The sequence below is a fragment of the Silene latifolia genome, chromosome 2 (assembly GCF_048544455.1).
Source record: "Silene latifolia isolate original U9 population chromosome 2, ASM4854445v1, whole genome shotgun sequence".
Classification (NCBI taxonomy): Eukaryota; Viridiplantae; Streptophyta; class Magnoliopsida; order Caryophyllales; family Caryophyllaceae; genus Silene; species Silene latifolia.
This window is the reverse complement of record NC_133527.1, coordinates 54,789,477-54,813,148: the sequence shown is the minus strand read 5'-3', so window position 1 is coordinate 54,813,148 and position 23,672 is coordinate 54,789,477. Positions and strand designations below refer to the sequence as shown.

Below are 23,672 nucleotides of genomic sequence, written 5' to 3'. Positions count from 1 at the left end.
TGTTGTACATATCCCTCTTTTGGTTGTATATATGATGGCCTGAGTGCCTTTGCTGCTGGGTTGCGTTGTTTGTTCATGCAGGTTAGCTTTGAACAGGTTTGGTAGATGACGGTTTACGTCGTCATGCTGTCGAAATTTACATAGAAATCACATAGAACATGTATGCATACATATGGCCTAAATTAGCGCAAAACAATGACTTGAAAATGCAAAAAAAATGCAAAAATGCAAGAAATTTGCCGGAAATGACCGGACGGTAGGGAGGGTTACCCCCAAAAAAAAATGAAAAAATAGAAATCTATAAGTTATAAATGTAATGTAGGACGCGGGTGGAGTGATTCCCCAAAAAAGAAATAAATAAAAGAAATATATAAGTTTGAAATAAATTGCATTAAATTGGAGAAATGATTCCCCGAAAAAGAAAAATAGAAAGAAGTATATAAGTGTGCTAAAATGACGAAAATGCTGATATTGCCTCGAGATGCGTGCCCGCGGAATTAGGAAACATGGACTATGGAAATTTTGACGTATTTACCAAAATAATAACCCGTACGAATAGGAAATTATTCGGTAAGGAATTTAGGAAATATCCAACGCGGAAAATTACATAGACATTGCTGAGGAAGAGGCGCAGCAGGAGCTGCGTCCCTTTGAAGAGGCGCAGCAGGTGCTGCGCCTGTTCCCCGGTGTATCCGTCCTGGCAGATTTTAGGAAACAGATTTTAGTATAAATAGAGACGTCGATAGAGGTTTTATTCACACAAATCTTCCGTCTCTTCCTTCGTCTTATTACATAAAATTCTCAAAATAATCTTTCATCATGAATACTTTAGAGATTCGTCTAAAACAGTGGACCAACGAATTTTCCAATCTGGAGAAACACGACATGAGTGCTTATAATCTTGGATCATTGTTGAGTTTGAAGCTTATCAAGGTGGTCGAACCATTCCTAGATGCGTGTCTTGATTATTGGGACCCGAATTATCACGTTTTTGCTTTCCCCGGAGGTGACATTTGCCCATTTCCTCAAGAAATTGTTGCGATCGGTGGGTGGGACCCAGAACACTTGTCCGCTATTCCTTCTACTTCACAAGGGTATAAGAACAAGTTTAGAGACTTGCTTGGGTTGACAAGAATTGAGGTGGACCGTTTAGTGACCTCGAAAGGAGTGCGAATGTTGGACTTTATTGACCGATTCATTAACAAGGCCGACCCCACCATCTCTTATATTGCTAGGTGAAGGGCATTCGGATTTTGCTTGTTACATGTATATGTCCTTCAAGGGCATGTTGATGAGAATTTGAGAGGTGATCCCCGTCTCATGGGCCTAGTTGAGCAAATGGAACTGCATAGGAGCCCAGCCTGTTTATGTTTAGGAGAGATCCTATTGGGTTTGGATAATAGGAAAGCCAATCATGACCTACCTTATTTGGGAAGTCCCGTTATTTTGCAGGTAAAAGAACACCTTTTTTTTTCTTTTCCTTTTTTTTCGTTTCTTCTACGTTTTTTTTTTCGTTTCCTTTTTCGTTTTTTTTTTTCGTTTTTTTTTTTTTTTTTTTTTTTTTTTTTTTCTAATACCCGCTTTTTGTAGGTCTGGCTTATGGAGCGCCTTCGATTGATCGAGCCCCCAGTTCATTTTCCTTCTTATCATGCTCGCTCAATTGCAATGAGGACCAGGCTTTACATGGTGGACTTCACTCGAGTGTGCAATTACTGGGAAAAAAAATTGAAGAGTGATGATGGCCCCTTGATTAGATGGGTTGTACCATGGTGGCATCTCAAATCTGTCACTGGAGTATCTTCCTTGGATCCTACCCGATCGTGCGCATTCTCGGCTTGGAATTCATGGTATGCATCTTCCGAGAGAGGCCGATGAGACAGTTGGATGAAAGACAATCCCGAAGCTTGACACTTTGTCCCCAGATCGCCGTGGCGCTTACTACTGAGAGCCGAAGGGAGTGGGCCATTAAATGGGCTCAAAGAAACGTGTGGTTCTTGAACTCTTCTGTTAGTGCCTTATGGATGTCGGACTCCTATCTGCGGTGGAGGAAAGCTACTACTCCGGAGGAGCGTGAGAGATTGAGAAAGCGTGAGCCCGTTGACTACAAGGTGCGCGAGGTGGAAAAGGAGAAAGAGAAGCATCTGACTGAGGGAGAGGAGGAAGCCGGGTTTTGAGTTGTTCATCCTTCGAAGAAACCAAAAACCTCTCCTGTCGTGGACAAAGTGATTGACAAGAATGGGAAGGCTAGGCCTCGAGAAAGACCGTTGGTGATTAGGTCCGAAGTGGCACAAGAGCGTCCGGTTCGAGGTCGTGACAAGAAATATGACAAAAATGACAAGGGCAAAGGGAAAATGGAGGAATAGCCCTAGTCTTTATTATTATTTATTATTATTATTGTAATAAGAAGGTGGGGTTTTTAGACCCTAGCCTATTTTATTTTTTTTCTTTAGCATTATTATTATTATGTAACGTACTATTATTATTATTAGAAAAACGAATGAAATAAAGGAGGTTAATTGGTTATGAAACCGTTGTGATTTTCTATTTATTATTCTTGTCGAATTCCAAATGCAACTGCAAATGTCCTTCTATTTACATTTTGAAGTTAATGGGTTTTATCCTGTGAAGGATTGCCTACGTATTCATTAAAAAATGAAATCAAACCCTTGCGCGTAGTTCGAGTAAATGTAAAAGAATAATTGTTCTAAGCAAGAGCTTGTAATGAACTTAGAAGATAAGCATGAGCTTTTTACTTACTCTTAAGGTGCAATTTAGTTTATTTTGACGATATGAGGATGACAAATTGTCAAAATGCAAGATCATGGTGACATTTAGGTTATTTCAGCTTGGCCAGGGGCCGTTTATTTAGTGCCACAAGAGCGACACGTAAGGTTACGCGAGGCGCGTTTTTGTTCCTATTCTAAGCATAATACCGCTTTAGTTGGTCAAGATTCGTTGGGTTGGCAAATTCATTCCCATATAGGTCTGTGATTCTAACTGCACCCCCTGGAAGTATGGACTTGACTAGAAATGGCCCGGCCCAATTAGGTTTGAATTTTCCCCGTGGATCGACAGGTAAAAGAGCTCTAACCGACTTGAGTACTAAGTCTCCTTCCTTGATGTTCCTTGGCTTGACCCTTTTGTTGAAGGCTCGTTTGATACGTGCTTGATATGTTTAGACATTATATAGTGCGCGTAGCCTATGTTCATCCAGGAGGATGAGTTCTTCATATCTATCCCTCTTCCAATCAGCTTCCGGGATTTGACTTTCGAGTAAGATACGCAGGGATGATATTTCTAACTCGACTGGCTGTACAGCTTCCATATCGTAGGTAAAATAGAAATGGGTGGCCCTAGTGGGCGTCCTAACAGATGTGCGATATCCCCACAAAGCGAAGGGTATTTTTCTTGGCCAATCTCGATAGTTGTCGATCATTTTCTTGAGAATTGTGACAACGTTCTTGTTTCCCGCCTCTACCGCGCCATTTGTCTGTGGTCTATATGGCGAAGAGTGGTGATGCCTAATTTTGTACTTGGCTAGCAATTGCTCAGTCTCGGCTTGGAAATGTGACCCATTATCACTAATGATCTCATGTGGGCAACCGTATCGACAGATGATGTTGTTTTGTATGAACTTTGCTACATTTTTAGCTGTGAGACTAGTGTAGGAAGCCACTTTAACCCATTTGGTGAAATAGTCAATTGCCACTAGGATGAAACAGTGACCTCCTGTTCCGGCTGGAGTTATCTTCCCGATTATATCAATTCCCCAGGCATAAAATGGCCAAGGAGATGTCATCGTATAGCGCAATGAAGGAGGGACATGTTGTACGTTCCCGAAGATTTGGCAGTTGTGGTAATGTCTTACGTATTTGATGCAATCGGATTCCATTGTGGTCCAATAATACCCCAGACGTGTGATTTTCTTTGCCATCATGGGCGCACTCATGTGAGGACCGCATTCTCCATCATGGACTTCTTCCATCACTTTCCGCGCATGTGAATGATCAAGGCAATGTAGGATTACACCGAGAGGTGTTCTTTTGTATAGCTCTCCTTGCATGAGAACATATTGGGAATCTAGTAGGCGTATAGCACGTTGTCCCCTTTTGTCTATATCCGGTGGATAGGTACCGTTGAGCTTGAAATTTAGGATTGCTTGGAACCAAGGTTCCTCTGTGATTTTCTCTTTATCGGTGATTTGGTGGACATAAGCTTGCTCTCATCGTCGTTCGATACATAAAGGCATTTCCACCATGTCATCTGGCATATTAATCAAAGATGCAAGTTTTGCAAGAGCATCTGCAAATTGATTTTCTTCCCGAGGTAGGTGTAGATAGGTCACGTGATCAAAGAATTGGGCAACTTGGTCTATTCTTGCCTGATAAGGTGCTAAGCTTTCGCTTCGGATTTTCCAAGATCCCGTAACTTGATTGATGATCAGGGACGAATCCCCATGCACTCGGAGGTTTTTAATGCCTAAGCTCACTGCCGCTTGTAGTCCAATGAGACAGGCTTCGTATTCTGCAGCGTTATTTGTCACCTCGAAGTCGAGTTTGACCGAGATCGGTGTATGCTCGCCTTCAGGAGAAATGAGCAACACTCCTATTCCATATCCTCTTAAGTTTGATGCTCCATCGAAGTAAAGGTCCCAGGAGTCTACATCGGTTTGCAGTATATCCTCGTCTGGAATTGACCAAGTATCTATTGTTTGTGCATCATTGATGGGATTTTCTGCGAAGAATTCGGCAACGGCGCGCCCTTTTATAACTTTCAGAGGTACGTATTTGAGATCGAACTCTGAGAGCATCAAGGTCCATCTTGCTAGGCGTCCGTTGAGGACAGGTTTCTCGAAGAGGTATTTGACAGGATCCATTTTGGAGTATATTTTGATGGAGTAGATAAGCATGTAATGACGTAGCTTCTTTGTTGCCCACACAAGAGCGAGGCATGTCTTTTCAAGTTGTGAATATTTACACTCGTACTCCAAGAACTTCTTACTAAGGTAGTAGATAGCCCTTTCTTCCTTTCCTACGGTTTGAGCTAGCATGGCGCCCATGGTCGCCTTTGCCATTCTTGTGAGATATAAACTAAGAGGTTGATCTCGTTGAGGTGGCATGAGCACTGGTGGTTTAGCTAGTATCTCCTTGATTCGGTCGAATGCCTTTTGACAGTCATCATCCCACATGGTGTGATCTGTTTTCTTGAGCTTTTTGAAGATAGGTTCACATATCATGGTGAGTTTCGATATGAATCGACTTATATATTGCACTTTTCCCAGGAATCCTCTGACTTCTTTTTCCGTTTGAGGTTCTGGCATTTCGATCAGAGCTTTGATCTTGGAAGGGTCTATTTCTATACCTCATTGGCTGACGACGTATCCCAGGAGTTTGCCAGATGTTACTCCGAATGCGCACTTTTGAGGATTGAGCCTCATGTTGTACTTTCGTAGCCTTGAGAAGAATTTGTGAAGGTTCGCAATATGCCCCTCTCTATCCTTGGACTTGACGATCATGTCGTCTATGTATACCTCAACTTCTTTATGCATCATGTCATGTAGGAGTGTAGTTGCGGTGCGTTGATATGTAGCTCCGGCGTTGATTAACCCAAACGGCATGACCGTATAGCAATAGGTTCCCCATTGAGTGACAAAGGCGGTCTTATGCATGTCTTCTATGGCCATCTTGATTTTGTTGTAACCTGCGTACCCATCCATGAAGGATAGTAACGCGTGATCTGCGGTATTGTCCACCAATATGTCGATATGGAGTAGAGGAAAGTCATCTTTAGGACTTGCTTTGTTTAAGTCTCTAAAATCAACACAAACACGGATTCTGCCATCCTTTTTGGGTACGGTACTATGTTGGCTACCCAGTCAGAGTACTCGGAAACTTTGATGAACCCGACTTTGAATTGCTTATCGACTTCTTCCTTAATCTTGAGAGCCCATTCTGTCCTCATTCGACGAAGCTTCTGTTTCACGGGCTTGAAACCTGGCTTAATTGGGATTCTATGTTCGGCGATATCCCTGTCAATCCCTGGCATGTCTTTTTAGGACCAAGCGAAAACGTCTTTGAACTCGTGTAGGAGGTCTATGAAACTGGCCCTTTCGGCAGAGTTCAAGGTAGTCCCTATCCTAAGTTCTTGGGGTTCTAGTTCGGTTCCTACATTGATGGGTTCGGTGTTCTCTATTACTGGTCCCCCTTCCCCCTCTTGTAGTATTTCCTTGGCTATGTAGGGAGGTATCTCAATTGAGTCTGGGTTTGGGCCATCCTCAGTATCATCGTAAACAGAATTGCATTCAAGATAACACAAAGAGTAAGCAGAACCTGATTTATTCATATTAAAGTTTGAGAAAAGTTGAAACAAAGAAGCCATCTGATCCGTGGTCAGCGGCGGTAAAGGGACAGTTGTTTGGACATTTCCCAAACTACTGTTACTATTTGAGGCTAAGCTAGGAGAAACGAAGGGAGTGGGGACGAAGACAGGAGGAGACTTCCTGGTAACTCCGACTCTGACTCCGACTCTGACTCTGACTCGAATTCATCGTCTTCTGGTTCTCCTTTGAACATCTCTCCTTCTCCAGTGGTGAGCTTGAAGAGTCTTCCTTGATTGTTGGTCCACTTGATTGATTTTCTCCATCCTTTCTGCTGGTTCGCGTTTGTTTCTGTGATTAACGCGGTAGGGTTGAAGTGGTTGTCTTGAAGTATCATGGTAATGAACTCATCCTGCGCGGCTTTAACAAATCGATCTTCTTTAAATAGTAGACTAACGGCTTGTTCATCTAAGAAAGGTTCTTGACGAGCCTTGACGGTAGGAACCGTTTCTGGAGGAATGAAGTAGCAATCGTGAAAGATCTCGATTCCGGCTAGCTTCCTTCCGAGATAGTGCCAAGGTTCGGGAAATCCGTGAAAGAGTTCTTAACTTCCTTCCCTAACAAAGTATCCATTTAGGGTAGGGAGATATGGTCTCATTTGGACTCCTACATGCTTACGGCTTTGAACTTGAGCGAGCATCTCGAGAACTTCTTCTTTAGTGGATTTGTATCCTAGTCCAAGTGGTACTCTTTTTTAGTTGCCTTCCTTGTAGGGTGCGAAGGTGTTTCTTCGGGCAGGGTTCAAAGGCATTCCCGGGAAGTATCCCTATGATTTGAGTATGTGGTTGACCACCAAGTTGGAGTAGGGATCGTAGTATAGGGGTGCCAACTCGCTTTCTATGACACTTATGCTTTGAAAGCCCCCAAGTTCATATACTGGATCCGCAAGGACTTGATTATTTGACTTCTTTTCGATTATTGCCTTGATGGGCGACGAAGTGATCGTCACCACTTTGCCATTTAGTGGGATTATGATCTTTTGGTGAAGGGTGGATGTTACCGCTTTGGAAGCGTGAATCCAAGGTCTTCCCAGAAGTATGTTGAAGGAAGCTTCAATTTCCACTATTTGGAAGTTAACCTTTCGCTCAATTGGCCATGTGGCTATGGTTAGGTTAACGAGTCCTACTACCTTTCGTCGTGTACCATCATATGGGCGAACACCTTGATTGGTAGGGGTCCAATCTGACTCTTTCATGCCTAGTTTGTATGCCGTTTTTAAGGGTATGACGTTGACCGCGGAGCCATCATCTACTAAGGTCATTGGCACATTCTTCTTTAAGCAAATGACAGTGATGTAAAGAGCCAAGTTGTGACTAGAGCCAAAGGGTGGCAAATCTTCATCTGAGAAAGTAATAGGATTACTTAGCTTCGGTGATTCTTGGAAGACCAAGTTGACTACATCGTCGGGTGTGGAGTTATGTGCTACGTTTAGTTTGGCCAAAGCTTGGCGATGTGGGAATGAGCTTGCTACTAATTGCCAGACTGAAAGATCAGCCTTTGTTTTCTATAATTGCTTTAGCAAATGATCAGTAGAGTCATCTTCGTTATCATTTGGTGTGATAACGTTGGTTGGACCATTTTGAGTAGTACATTGATATGGACGCCCCGAACGAGTTAGGTGGTCCACATCTTGGTCTTCACCATTTTGGACTATTTCCTTGACTAGGGAGTGTTCTATGAGATACTCGTCTTCATCATCATCGGCCCATACTCCATTGACTGTAGCTAGTTCCCTCATTCTCATGATCTCGTCCTCTAATTGTGTGATTTGGTCGACTAGTTTATCAACCACGGCGACTATTTCTTGCATAGTAGTATTTTGGGAGAAAGTTAGTGGCACATGTTCTTTAGGTGTTGCATTGGGGTCACGTAAAGTTGTCACCACATTTGCCAATTCCGAAACTTGCATATCCACACTCTTTGCCCATGCGATGAAGTCGGCGATGGTAGGGGAAATGGTAGAGTAGAACCCTTCATTCTCGATCGCGTAGATCTCATCTTCGACTGGAGAAATGAGGTGTGAACAATCTAAGGTAGATTCTTCACTTGTGATCACTACAAGTCCAAGAGGATTCTGAGTGTTGTTGGGCTTACCTCCCGGCGGTATTGGTAGTAGACCATCCTCAATCATGTCTTGAAGCACATTTTTCAATTTGTAGCATTTTTCTGTGTCATGTCCCTTACCCCTATGATATTCGCAGTATGAGTTCTCGTCCCAGAACTTGGATTTCTTTTCCGGTTCGGGTGTAGGGCCTATGGGTTTGAGTTTGCCTTGTTTCAATAACCTTTTTAGAGCATTGGAATAAGTGTCCCCAAGATTTGTAAATTTCCTTGGTGGGGTACTCTTCTTGGATGGCTCGAGGAGGTTAACTTCATCGGTCTTGCTAGTGGAGCCGTAAGAACAACTCGTTGAGCCTTGATATCCTCGGCCTACCGTTTTGGACAAGAGCCCTTTACGGATGTCATCTTCGATCCTCGTTCCTAGTACGGTTTTTTTTTGGTGTAATGTGAGTATATTATATATCAAAAACTAAAGTAATAGTTACAACAGGTGCAGGGATCGAATCCCATTACAAACAATCAAATCACTCCCATAGACTGCAACCAACCACAAACTGGTTGATCAGCTACATTTCCACACTTCAGCTTAATTCTCCTCCTTACATCTTCCTCTATACGTGCTGCAACAAACTCAGGCCTCATCAGACAATCATTAACTCTAGCATTATTCCTTTGATACCATATAGAGTATGTAAACGCATTATACATAGCTACCTTCACCTTCCACTGAATACTCTCTCTGAGCTGCTATCAGATCATTCACCGTAGGGAAACAGCCACCATACCATTGTAGTAGACAGGATTGAACTTTGACAGCATACACACAGGTAGTAAACATATGCTCCTGTTTTTTTTCAGCCGCAAATCGATAGAGCAGCAAAGATCATCAAAGACAAAGAACCAAACCTCGCTAGTTTGCTCTTCACATTCATGCCCTCTTGCATTCTAAGCCATGTAGTCATAGAATGCTTAGGAATATTCCAATTACTTCATACAATTGCAGGCCAGTCAAGGTGAATGTGATCAGGGGAGAGCCAATCATATCCACTCCTGATAGAATACCCTTTTAGGACTCACAGTCCAGCTGCCATCAGCATAACCAGTCTTAAGTTTTTCTTTTACTTTGCAAATATTCTTCCACACCCAGGTAGCATCAGTAGGAGGAGCATAGCAATGTCAGTCATGATCCTTGATATATACATCACTAACCCATTTGATCCATAGTCTATCTGCTTTACAATAAATCCAATCAACCAGCTTGCCCACATTGGCTATATTCCAAGTATCAGCTCTTCTAATCCCCAGACCACCTTCCTTTTTAGGCAAAGTAATCCTATCGCAGGCTACCAGTGGAACTCTATGGTATTCAGAGGAGCCATCCCATAAGTAGTTCCTACAGATTGCCATGATGTTGTTTATAATGCTCTTGGGAATTATGAACATTTGGGCCCAATAATTCTGAAGGGTATTCAGAACTGCATTGATAAGAGTCACCCTGCCAGCATAGGATAATTTTTTAGCTCCCAATCCCCGTATCCTAGCTACCATTTTTTCAGTAAGAGCACTGCATTCAGTCTTTGTAAGTCTTCCTGCCTTGATAGGCACTCCCAAATATCTGAATGGCATTGTACCTTCCCTGAAACCAGTCACCATTTTTATCCCTTCCTTACTATCTTCATCAACTCCATTAAAGAAGATTTCTGACTTAGCATTATTCATTGCTAGACCTGAAGCCTTAGAGAATGAGGAGAAGGCCCTCATAAGCAACCAGATAGACTGAGGTTTTCCTTTACAAAAATGCAATAAATCATCTGCAAACATGAGATGGGTTAGCTTCAAGTTCTTGCATAGGGGGTGATACTGAAATGGCCATCTGTCAGTGGCAAATTTAATCAGCCTGGTTAGGTACTCCATGCAGATAGTGAATAGAAGTGGGGATATTGGGTCCCCCTGCCTCAAACCCCTTTGTCCTTTAAAGTACCCAAAGTTACTCCCACTCAGGGATAGAGTGAAAGTGGTAGATCTTACACATTGCATCACCAACTGAGTAAAGTGAGCTGGAAATTTAAGCCCATGAAGCATTTGTTCTACAAAATCCCACTCAATTGTATCATAAGCTTTCTGCAAATCTATCTTGAACAAGCACCTTGGAGTAACTGCTTTTCTTGCATACAGATGGACAATATCTTGGCATATGAGTACATTATCAATGATAGACCTGCCTTTAATAAAAGCTCCTTGGTTCTCATGGATGATATCAGGTAGAACCAGGGCTAATCTGTTGCACAACAGTTTGGAAATCACCTTATAAACCATATTACAACAAGCTATAGGTCTAAAATGGCTCACAGTAGTAGGTCTATCACACTTAGGAATGAGGGTGATATTAGTAGCATTAATCTGAGTAAGCATTCTTCCAGAAATAAAAAACTCCATAATGGCACTACAAACATCATCCCCAACAATGTCCCAGGAATCTCTGAAGAAGCCACTAGTATACCCATCAGGCCCTGGTGCTTTATCTATAGGGATAACAAACACCACCCCTTTTATTTCTTCTTTAGTAACAGGAGCTAATAAAGAAGCTATGTGATTCTCATTGCAAAAAGGACCTGTCTGCAGGACCACACTTTTCACTTGATCAGTCCCCTTCTGGCTTCCCAGCAGTCCCTGATAAAAGTTCAGGAAAGCTCTCTGAATACTAATTGTATCAGTACAGAGATTACCCTTCTGGTCCTCAATTTGCACAATTTTGTTCCTCAGGCAACGTGACTTAATGGCAGAGTGAAAGTAAGCTGTGTTGCTGTCACCTTCATTGAGCCACTGAGCCTTTGCTTTCTGCTGCAGAAAACTATCCCTTGCTTTAGACCAATATTTCACCTCATCCAAGGCCTGCAATTCAAGAGCTATGAGGTCAGTTCTATCATAATCATCCTCAATTTGCAATTGGATATTCTCCAGGTTGATAATAGCTTGACTGGCTCTGAGTTCAACATCAGAAAAACAGTTTCTATTCATTTTCCTAAGTTCTCCCTTTAGAGCTTTCAATTTCTTCACCACCCCAAACATTTTAGTACCTATGATTTTGTTGGAGCTTGTGTCCTCCAGTTAGTGCGGATAACGTCATTGCACATACACTTGTACGGACAAGTGGGAGCTTGTTGGGGTTGGTGTCCTTAACAGTTAGTGCAAGGACTTATAAACCTCTAAAAGGATCAAAGGGCATACTTTTGGTATTATTATCAGTTGATCCACGTTTATCAATAACGGTTGGCTTGCTAGATAAGTTTGACGTTATTGTCATACAGATGGCGGTGATCAACTGGTCCCTAAAAGTCACACCTATAGGATACGTTCGAGAGATGTGACAGTATGAAAATACTGTCATGTAGATGCCAAAATTGACTAACCAGTTAGTCCGAGTTATTTGACTAAGTAATTAGTCAAAATGTGATGTTGAGATATTATATTTAATACGGATTAAATATCATGGGCTAAGGCGAATTAACCAGTTAATTCGTAAAATTAAATATAAGCGATTTATATTTAATTAATGTATATTGAATAAATTATACAATATCGTCTTTGTCGGACATGTATTAATAATTCAACTAACCCGTGTTATTAGTTGATATTTTAATAGCCGATAACCGATGACGATTTATAATATAAACCGCGTCATATACATTTTAGCGAGACGGGTCGGATCAGTCGGATCACAAGTTAAATGAGGAGAAAGTGGTAAGCCCACTCCCTCCTCTCTTGACCCGCGGACCGAGGCAACAAAAGGAGAGGCTCCCTCTCCTTTTGACCTAGCGATTTTCATTTACAGAAAAACTAGGGTTTTGGAGATAGTTTCTCTCTGAAACCTAGATCTCACATCTCGAAAACCTCACAACAAGTTCTCCCAATATTGCAAGGCAATCGGAGAACACGTTCTAGCACAAGGGCATATCTCGGACAAGGTCTTGGGTGCAACAATTAGGAGGGAATCTCGCTTGATTTCTGTCTTTACGCCGCACCATAAGGACCCGAGGTTGATTCTAATTCCTTATTGTTTCTATATATTGTATTTATGTTTTATGACGATACTCGCATGTTAAATTTACGTTATAGTCCTAAATTTAAAGGGTATTATACGGATGTATACCCACAAGTGGTATCAGAGCGAGGCCACGTAAATTTTCTATGTGTTTTTCATAAAACGTTTTGAGACGATCATGTTTTGTCCAGAAAACCGTTCGGCTGGAATTTTATTTCAGTTGTTTTCTATTTTTTTTGTAAACCGTGTCATGTTTACACACGGCTGATCTTTTGTTTTCGATTTGTTTTTACATATTGTTGTTTTATACGGATATTATAACAATATGTCATGTTTTGGCAAATTATAAAATTGTTTTGATGTGTTTTTGATCAATTTTGCGTATGCTTTGTTTCATCAAAACTGTTTTCACGAGGGTTTTAAGTTTTCAGAGACTTTTGCACTCGATCGACCACGTTTTTAATCGATCGAGTGGGTTTTTGTCTAGTTTTTACTCGATCGAGTCCCTGTTGTACTCGATCGACCACTTTATAAACCCCACTGCTCGATCGAGGAGTCCTCGTACTCGATCGAGCAGATTAGCTGATATAAGTCCTCGATCGACCACCCGTGTTGTCGATCGAGCACCTCCTGATTAGCACACCTCTCGATCGACTTGCAATTCAGTCGATCGAGCCCTTTTGTCCCTCGATCGAGCACTTATGTCCCTGGATCGAAGGATTTCGTTTTTGACAGCTTTGAAAATTTGTTTCTTTTGATTTAAATTTTCTTTTGGCTTTAATATGTACTTTATACGGATATTGTACACTCGCTATGATTGTGAAACGGTTCACACACGTACCATTAAGTTATTTTAAAGCGTATTTAAAGTGACGGATTGTAATGGATTAAAATTAAATGATAGAAGCAGTTTTATCACATGAATTTTAATCATTAAAAGGTGGTTTGGATAATTTTAACATAATTACGGAATTATGTCACGAATGAATTAGTTTTTAGTTGATGCATTTTTATTTATCGTTTATCTTGAATGCCGTGAATGCCTTTTTATTACGTATTTAATTTTTGCAAACGGTTGTAACTTAGTGTGGCCTTAGTAGAACGTGTTACCGTAATGATGGAACACGGTCTTGGTTGTATTTTGAGATCTTGTATCTCCGTTTTGGATTTTTCACTTGTAATTACAGTTTTAATTAGAATGTAAATAGGTTTATATTTGTAATTTTAAATTGTAATTTTTGAGAAGACCAAAGACGGAGACCGGATGCTCACTCCCGCTACTTGGATCAAGATGGAACATCAAGACAAGCTTCTCGGGTCCAACGGTGGATTCCAAAGTTGTTTTATGTTTTATTTTACTAGGATAGGCCACACTAGGAATTTTATTTACGTATTGCATTCTTTTATTTATTTCTCGCAACGATAATATGCATCATATTCCGCCTAAAAACCAAACCACCTAATAATTTTTGCATGAAAACTGACACATATAGAGGTCACGAGTTAGTTTTCATTGACATTCTCATGTCACACGTTTTAAAGCCATCATCCAAATAAATTCATTCACGACAGACGCTAGTTATTCGTTCACTTAAAATGAATTATAATTTTGTTGATGGGATCTTCCTCGTATAAACTAAAATTGAGAACGGTCTTTATAGGTCAAACTCCAATGAGTCCCTTCTTCGTCGGTAGGCATACTATGACCCCTTCTACGTCGGGTAAGTTGGAACCGATTGACCTATTTTATCTCAACACTATGGTCACTCGTACGATCCTGTGACTATGGTGGACTATAGATAGGATTTACGGAAATCTATCGACCAAGAGTTCTTCCGGAAGAATTAGCTAAACAGTTGGCTTATCAATTTACTGAAATTGAGTCTTGGGATCACTTGTATCATTCTTGAGGGAGATCAATTATGCAAGTGCGAGAGTCTACATGTTTAAAATGAATTTTAAAATAGACTTAAATCACCTCGATGAGTTGCTTATTTCGTTTTGTTTTTCTTTCTTTTTCAGTGTAGAACACGAATTTTTAAACTGCTTATAACATAATGGCTGGTCATTTGAACGACCCAATGCCAAGTGCCACATTGGACCGTGAGTCCTGGCTTCGGATCTTCATGAATCGGATGAATCGGTCCACTCGATCAAGAATGATGGATCAAACTTCGCGGGACGGGAGGCAAAGATTACGGAATCTTGCCGCCTCGACGGAAGCTCAAACCGCTGAGCCCATGCCGCCAAACCCAGGCCCCACGGCTGGAATTAACGAGATCGACAAGTATAACGATTTCGCCTTGGAAGCGGGTGCGGTTAAAAACGTACTCATTTTTGCAATGGAACCCAATTTGCAGAAACGCTTCATAGCCCAAGGTGCAAACAAGATTTTCACCACGCTCACCAAGGAATTCTCGAAAGCACCGAGAATCGTGACCTATGAGCATACCACTCGCTTCTTTGATGCGAGACTCCAGAAGGGCCAACCGGTTAGCCCACACATTCTCAGCATGATTGAGAATGTCGAGAAGCTGGAGACATTTAACTGTAACATCAGCGAGAACATTGTTATCGACCGCATGCTTCACTCACTCCACGATGGTTTTTCGCAATTTAGAGCGAATTACTATATGAATGATTTGAAGAAAACCCCACATGAACTGCACTCCCTTCTCGTACAGACCGAGAAGGACATGAAGTTTAGTGGGAGCATGAAACAGGATGTTCTTGTTGTGTCAAACAAAGGCAAGGGTAAGGGCAAAGTTCAGCCAGGCCTAGCAGTAGGCAAACCGAAGTTTAAGAAGTCGGGTTCAGGTAAGAGTGGTCCTGGTGAGTCGAGTAACTCATGAGGCGCGACAAAGAGCAAGGATGGTAACATGGAATGTCACCATTGCCACAAGACTGGGCATTGGAGGCGTACATGTCCCGTATACCATGAGGACTTAAAGGCAGGTCGTGTTAAACCTGTTGGTATGTCTTCTTCTTCTACTTTTATTCATATGATTGAGATTAACCACGCAAGTTACGGAACTTGGGTACTTGATACTGGTTGTGGTTCTCATCTGTGTAATCATGTGCAGGGGCTCCAAAACATCGAACCCCTCGTAAAGGGTGAGGTGGACCTGCGTGTTGGTAATGGAGCAAGAGTAGCTGCCATCTCCAAGGGGACATATGTAATCCAGCTTCCTAGCGGATTTGAGTTGTCATTATATGACTGCTATTATGTACCTAGTCTTTCCAAAAACATTATTTTAGTTTCTGCGCTTGATAAACTTGGTTTTTCATTTGTAATAGAAAATAATACTTGCATTTTCTCATTACACGATATGATTTACGGCAAGGCAGTCTCCATGAACGGAATTTATGTTTTAGATCAGACCACGGAAATATTACACGTAATGAGTAAAAAGTTAAAGGTTGGTGACAAAGATCAAACGTATCTATGGCACTGCCGTATGGGACACATTAATGAGAAACGCGTAAAACAGCTCATCAAACATGGAGCTATCTCGGCCTTTGATTTTCAATCATTTGGCACGTGTGAATCATGTCTCATCGGTAAGATGACTCGGATTTCCTTCAAAGGTGTTGGAATGCGCGCTGCTGACCTATTAGGGCTCATACACACGGATGTATGTGGTCCTATGTCAATCACCGCACGAGAAGGCTATAGGTATTTCATCACTTTCACGGACGATTTAAGTAGATATGGCTATGTCTACTTAATGAAGCACAAAAGTGAATCCTTTGAGAAATTCAAGGAATACCAGAATAGGGTACAGAACCTATTGGGAAGAAAGATTAAAACACTACGTTCAGATCGTGGTGGCGAGTATCTTTCTCACGAGTTTGATCAACACCTAAAGGACTGTGGGATTGCCCTACGATTAACTCCACTGGAACACCTCGGTTGAATGGTGTGTCCGAACGGAGAAATCGAACACTACTTGATATGGTTCGATCCATGATGAGTCACACGATTTTACCTGATTCATTATGGGGTTATGCTCTTATGTCAGCCGCTCTAATACTTAACCGAAGTCCGTCTAAAGCTGTTGACAAGACTCCATATGAACTATGGAAGGGAACGGTCCCTAACTTGTCCTTTATACGGGTTTGGGGCTGCGAGGCTTATGTCAAGTGGAGACACGAGGATAAGCTCGGCCCGCGATCGGTCAAGACATACTTTATAGGTTATCCTAAAGGAACACTTGGTCATTACTTCTATTCGCCAACCGAACAACGCGTTTTTGTTGCGGCTAGTGCGACATTCTTAGAGAAGGAATTTCTCGAGAATGCAAAGAGTGATAGAACCTTCGACCTGTCGGAGATTCCAGAACCAAATACCGAGCAACCATTGGAGGAACCTATTCCTTCAATCCCGGCTGCGGTTAACATTCCTGAGGAACCTAGGAGGTCGGGAAGAGTCTCTATTCCTCCAGACAGATACATTGGTATGGTCGAGGAACATGACATAGATGACGTTCTACTCTTAACGAGTAGTGAACCCGCAACCTATAAAGGTGCCATGACTAGTTCTGACTCAAAGCTATGGCTTGAGGCCATGCAATCCGAGATGGACTCCATGTACGAGAACAACGTGTGGGATCTTGTTGACTTACCTGCTAAGGTTCGTCCCCTTCAATGCAAATGGCTTTACAAGATAAAGCATTCTGTGGAAGGTCAACAAGATATCTACAAAGCACGACTAGTTGCTAAAGGTTTCACCCAAGTGCCAGGTTTGCACTACAATGAAATCCTCGCACCCGTAGTCATGCTGCGTTCCATTCGGATTATCTTAGCGATTGCCGCTTTTCATGACTATGAAATTTGGCAAATGGATGTGAAAACCGCCTTCTTAAACGGCTTTTTGGAGGAAGAGTTGTACATGGTACAGCCCCCGAAGGTTTCATCGATCCAGTACATCCTAAGAAAGTATGCAAACTTAAGCGTTCCATTTATGGACTTAAGCAAGCATCAAGGAGTTGGAATCATCGCTTCGACCAAGTGATAAAAGAAAATGGATTTACTCGATCGGTCGAGGAACCATGTTTATATATCAAGTCGAGTGGGAGCAAGATTGTCTTCCTAATATTGTATGTTGACGACATACTCCTGATTGGGAATGACATACCTCTCTTGTCTTCGGTGAAAGTATGGTTGAAAAACCATTTCTAGATGAAAGATCTGGGAGAGGCAAAAAGAATTCTAGGCATCCGTATCTATCGAGATAGATCACGATGGATGCTATCTCTCAGTCAGGAGTCTTACATAGACAAAGTCCTAGAGAGATTCAGCATGACTAACTCCAAGAAGGGGTTTCTTCCTATGGCTCCAGGGGTGCATTTGAGCAAGTCTCGGGCACCAGAGACACCGGAAGAGAAAGAGCGCATGACACGGATTCCTTATGCTTCGGCAATAGGATCAATCATGTATGCCATGATATGCACACGTCCGGACGTGGCATATGCATTGAGCATGACAAGTCGATTCCAACAGCATCCAGGTGAATCACATTGGATGGCTGTCAAGAACATTCTTAAGTACCTACGGAGGACTAAAGATTGGGCATTGACTTATGGATCGAGATGACTCGAAATCTCAGTCTGGATTCGTTTTTGCTCTTAATGGCGCTACAGTCAGCTGGAAGAGTTCCAAGCAAAGTGTTACAGCAGATTCTACGACTGAATCCGAGTACTATGTCGTGTCTAGACATGTACAGCGGAAAGCTCATCTAATCCGAGATTACGTGGAGCAAAAGGAAGTAGTGATAGGAAAGATTGCTACACATGAGAATATAGCAGATCCTCTCACTAAACAATTACGACAAGATAAGCATGAAGGGCACGTGAATTCCATGGGAATCAAACGTGTTCCTGAGTTGTAGTACTCTTTTATGGATTAGATTCATTCTCCTTTGTACTCTATACGACATCATCGTATTGATATTTTATATATATATTTTGTTTTTCATGTGGAATTGTACGACAATTTTGAACACCACAAAGTGAACTGAACAAACATTATATTTTTAGTCCTTAATTGCCCACATGAGCTGATAACTCTGGCAATTATTTTGTGACGTTGGTTGATGGTGGGTTCAACGAGCCATAAGTCAACCGGTTGACTGACCAATCACAGAGGCGAGTTATACGGATATCTCGTAGGACACCATTGTGACATCGACGTGGAGTCCTAAATGTTTTATAACATTCGCTGCCCGGTCGTGGATAGGACTTCCATGGTGATCCTAAGAGTCGATTCTTTTGACTATCGACTGTCTCTTGAGACTACGGCAGATTTTGGGTGACTTTGGTTTCTTTCTCACGGTCATCCGTAACAGGGGGCCAAGTAGATTTTTTATGGGTCATTTCATGCTGTGCTTAGATCGGAAGGAGTCGAGTTGAAGGAAATATTCAGCCTTTATCAGGTACTCGATATTTCTCAGGGCCACTCGAGGAGCTGTAACTGAAATGCATGGCCATGCTCGGATACGGATTCGTTTTATCAGTTAAGTTACTCTCTAGTCGGGGAAACCACTCTAGATACAGATCGATTGTAAAATACGACCTTTGTGGATCCAGATCTGCAAATTGTTTTACATTGAGTGGGAGAAATTTTAAATGAATATGAGAATCGGTTATCGCACATACACTTGTACGGACAAGTGGGAGTTTGTTGGAGCTTGTGTCCTCCAGTTAGTGCGGATAACGTCATTGCACATACACTTGTACGGACAAGTGGGAGCTTGTTGGGGTTGGTGTCCTTAACAGTTAGTGCAAGGACTTATAAACCTCTAAAAGGATCAAAGGGCATACTTTTGGTATTATTATCAGTTGATCCACGTTTATCAATAACGGTTGGCTTGCTAGATAAGTTTGACGTTATTGTCATACAGATGGCGGTGATCAACTGGTCCCTAAAAGTCACACCTATAGGATACGTTCGAGAGATGTGACAGTATGAAAATACTGTCATGTAGATGCAAAATTGACTAACCAGTTAGTCCGAGTTATTTGACTAAGTAATTAGTCAAAATGTGATGTTGAGATATTATATTTAATACGGATTAAATATCATGGGCTAAGGCGAATTAACCAGTTAATTCGTAAAATTAAATATAAGCGATTTATATTTAATTAATGTATATTGAATAAATTATACAATATCGTCTTTGTCGGACATGTATTAATAATTCAACTAACCCGTGTTATTAGTTGATATTTTAATAGCCGATAACCGATGACGATTTATAATATAAACCGCGTCATATACATTTTAGCGAGACGGGTCGGATCAGTCGGATCACAAGTTAAATGAGGAGAAAGTGGTAAGCCCACTCCCTCCTCTCTTGACCCGCGGACCGAGGCAACAAAAGGAGAGGCTCCCTCTCCTTTTGACCTAGCGATTTTCATTTACAGAAAAACTAGGGTTTTGGAGATAGTTTCTCTCTGAAACCTAGATCTCACATCTCGAAAACCTCACAACAAGTTCTCCCAATATTGCAAGGCAATCGGAGAACACGTTCTAGCACAAGGGCATATCTCGGACAAGGTCTTGGGTGCAACAATTAGGAGGGAATCTCGCTTGATTTCTGTCTTTACGCCGCACCATAAGGACCCGAGGTTGATTCTAATTCCTTATTGTTTCTATATATTGTATTTATGTTTTATGACGATACTCGCATGTTAAATTTACGTTATAGTCCTAAATTTAAAGGGTATTATACGGATGTATACCCACAGATTTGCTGACTCCAAGTGTGCTGGACAATCTCAAGGAATTCAGGTGCACTACCCCACATATTAAAATACTTGAAGCTAGTATTCCTTCTACCATCCAGTCTAGTATTCCTGACAATACAAGGGGTATGATCCATAATTCCCTCAGGGTGGAAATGAGCATTCATATCAGGAAATTCATCTAACCAATCTTGATTGATCAGGAATCTATCAAGCCTGCTATATTTCCTGTGATTAGGATCCTGTTTATTTGTCCATGTGAAATATGCTCCTGTAGCATGGATATCAGTCATTCCACAATCAGCTAGGCAATCAACAAAAGCTTCCATATCCTCCTGTTTAGTAGTAGCACTTAGTCTCTCATCAGGTGATAGAACTGTGTTAAAATCACCAGCAATTGCCCAAGGAGTACAGGGCCTAGCAAAAGTCCTAAGTTTATCCCACAAATCCAATCTCTCCGAGCCCTCATTAAAAGCATAAACAAAAGTAAGGAGGAAACTTTTCTGAGTAGCTTTCACAATAACTTTGGAGTGAATAAATTGAGGATCATATTGAATAATTTGAACCTCAAAAATGTTTGGCCTCCATAATAACCATACCCTTCCTCCTTTATGCAAGCTACAATTGGTTGTGACACTCCACCCCTCAAGCATATTATGAGCTATATTACCTACATTAACACCATTTATTTTTGTTTCTAACAAACCAAATAAACAAGCTTCATTATTCTGAATAAAACTTCTAACAATTTTTTGCTTATTTACACTATTCATACCCCGCACGTTCCAAAACCCTATATTATTCATTATGGGAAGAATTAATTTGTGGGTCACCAATATCCTCTACTTGAATTTCCACATCATCTAACTCCTCATCAGTAATATCTGTAACCTCAACCACCTGATTATCATCACCAGAAACAGCAGGATCAGAATCTGATACTCCTGCAGCTGCTTCTGGTTTAGTTGGCGATTTAGGAGTACCTGCAGTAGCTGTTGATTCAGTTGTTGGCTTATTCACACGAGGGACTACCACAGTCAGGGCAGGAAACTCTTTATCAGATATAGTAGAGTCCCTCCCACTGGTTTTAGGGATTGGTCACCAAACTTTCCTACCAACTGGCTTAACCTGAACCTGCCTGTGCTGATCCCTTCTGCAATTCTTACCTTCATGCCCTAGACCCTTACATTTCTCACACAAGATTGGCTTCCACTCATATTCAACCTTTAGCTGAACAATTTGCCCATTCTCATCTCTAAACTTAACTGCTGAAGGGAAAACTTGCCCTACCTTCAACTCAACCATTGTCCTAGCAAAGCCTAGCCTCGTTTTCTCCACAGTTGCAGCATCAGACTTTATATATGGGCCAACCAGTCCAGCAATGGCAGGTAAACATGACCCCCAGAATTTGAGAGGCAAGCCATGAATACGAATCCATGCTGGAACCACTTTCACTTCTTCCTTTAAAAGATCAACATTCTCCTGTTAAGGCTTCACTATCAACGGTTTGTTATCAAACATATGATAACCAGCATTCAGCACTTCCTCTTTATCCTTCATTTCCTTAAATCTCACCAAGAATATACCATTAGGTAAGAAGGAAATCTTGTCAATACCATGACGACCTCATATTCTATGCACATATCCTTACACCACCTCCCACGGTGGATTAGCGCCTAACACAAAACAATAGACAGCCTGATTCCAATAGGCAATTTCTTCACTGACATCTTCATTTGTGAATTGTAACAACTCATCCATTTCAGTGTCATTATTCTCATCATTACTATCAATTGTCTCAACTACTACAGAATTCTTACCATTTTTTTTACCTCTCTTGGTCACCCATTGTATGCTTGCATCCGGATTCTCCTCATCCTCAAAGGATAGTCCAGGGACAGGATTAACTTCATGCATGGGTTTTGTACGTAACACGTCTTCCTCATCTGGTCCCTTCTTCTTCTCACTTCCTGTCCTTCCATCACTTCCTTTTACTACTTCATTACTACTAGTACTATTCCTATGCTTTTTTGGAGATTTTGATGATGTAGAACGAGCCATAATCAATGAAAATTACTGCCCTAGATGATGAAGATTGATCGCTAGTTTAGTCGGCATTAGGTCTCTTTTTTTAGTTTTTATAATCTAAGGGCAAGTTTTATACTAAAAATAGTTCCGTTCCTAGTACGGTTAAGTCTTTGAAAGTTTTGATGTTTTGGTATCTCAAATGATTTGCATAGATGGGCTTTAGGTTGTCCACGAATTTCTCCACAAGGGTAGCCTCATCCGGGCGTTCAACAAGTTGGGTACTAGTCTTCCTCCACCTACTTAGAAAGTCGGTGAAGCCTTCTTTCTCATTTTGGGTAAGAACCTCTAAAGTGCGCATGTTAACTTGGATCTCAGCATTATCCGCGTATTGTTTAGCAAATTATCGCGGCATCTTCCCAAGTAGCGATCTTCTTGTGTTCTAGAGAGTAGAACCATTGCTTTGGGATGGTGTCAAGAGATGAAGGAAAGATCCTTAAGAACATCTCGGGTTTGATGCCTTTGATAGACATGTAATCCTTGAAGGCACGAATGTGATTCAAAGGGTTTTCATGCCCCTGAATTTAGGGATGTCCGTCATGTTGAAGTTGGTTGGCAACTTGGAACTCACGGCCTCATACTTGCGATTATTCTCCCTATAAATGTCATCCCCTTTAAGAGTCGTTTCTCAGCTGCAGTCATACCCATGGGAGGGTTTTCGTCCCTGAAGTCATTCACAAAGTCATCAACGATTTCACTTTCCCGAGGAGGCAACCTCGTTTCTACGGTATAGATCCGGCCCTCGATGGTGTCAAGGCTATCATACATTTGGTCTTGATTAACTTGGAGTTGAGCTAGCGCGGTTAGGATTCGATCATTACCATCCTGGAGTTGATTGAAGTTCACGTTGCTTGTTTCAGGCATCTTGGAAACTGGATAAGAGATCGACGACGAATCAAAACACGATCGACCATTCTAACACACTTACTAAGAAAGAAATATTTTGACTCGGGAAGTGGGTGTGTGCCACTTGTATCGAGTGAGCTTTTGAAGAAAAGACAAGATTTGAAAAATGTTGGTCCTAGTCAACTTTAGTGTAGTTGTAGTAGTGGACTCGAAGTGAGATTTTGAAATGGGCTTGGGCCCAAAATTTTACTCGACAAATGGGCAAAGTTTTGACTCGGTTTTGCGCTAATCATTGGCCTTTTTTCGAAATCTATAAATATAATTAAAAGCCTCCTCTAAAATGGCTATTAAGGTCCTAGTCAACTTTAGTGTAGTTGTAGTAGTGGACTCGAAGTGAGATTTTGAAATGGGCTTGGGCCCAAAATTTTACTCGACAAATGGGCAAAGTTTTGACTCGGTTTTGCGCTAATCATTGGCCTTTTTTCGAAATCTATAAATATAATTAAAAGCCTCCTCT

The 23,672-nt window shown here is 41.5% G+C and overlaps 1 protein-coding gene across 1 annotated transcript; it reads right to left on the bottom strand.

The window, feature by feature from the left end:
* Positions 1-20,205: 20,205 nt before the first annotated feature.
* Positions 20,206-22,285, bottom strand: LOC141640814 (uncharacterized). Its single transcript, XM_074449495.1, has 4 exons — positions 21,881-22,285; positions 21,340-21,706; positions 21,058-21,252; positions 20,206-20,921 (listed from the first exon to the last, which is right to left on the bottom strand). The coding sequence occupies exons 1-4, from the start codon at positions 22,283-22,285 to the stop codon at positions 20,206-20,208; spliced, it is 1,683 nt and encodes a 560-aa protein (XP_074305596.1).
* Between the last annotated feature and the right edge of the window lie 1,387 nt (positions 22,286-23,672).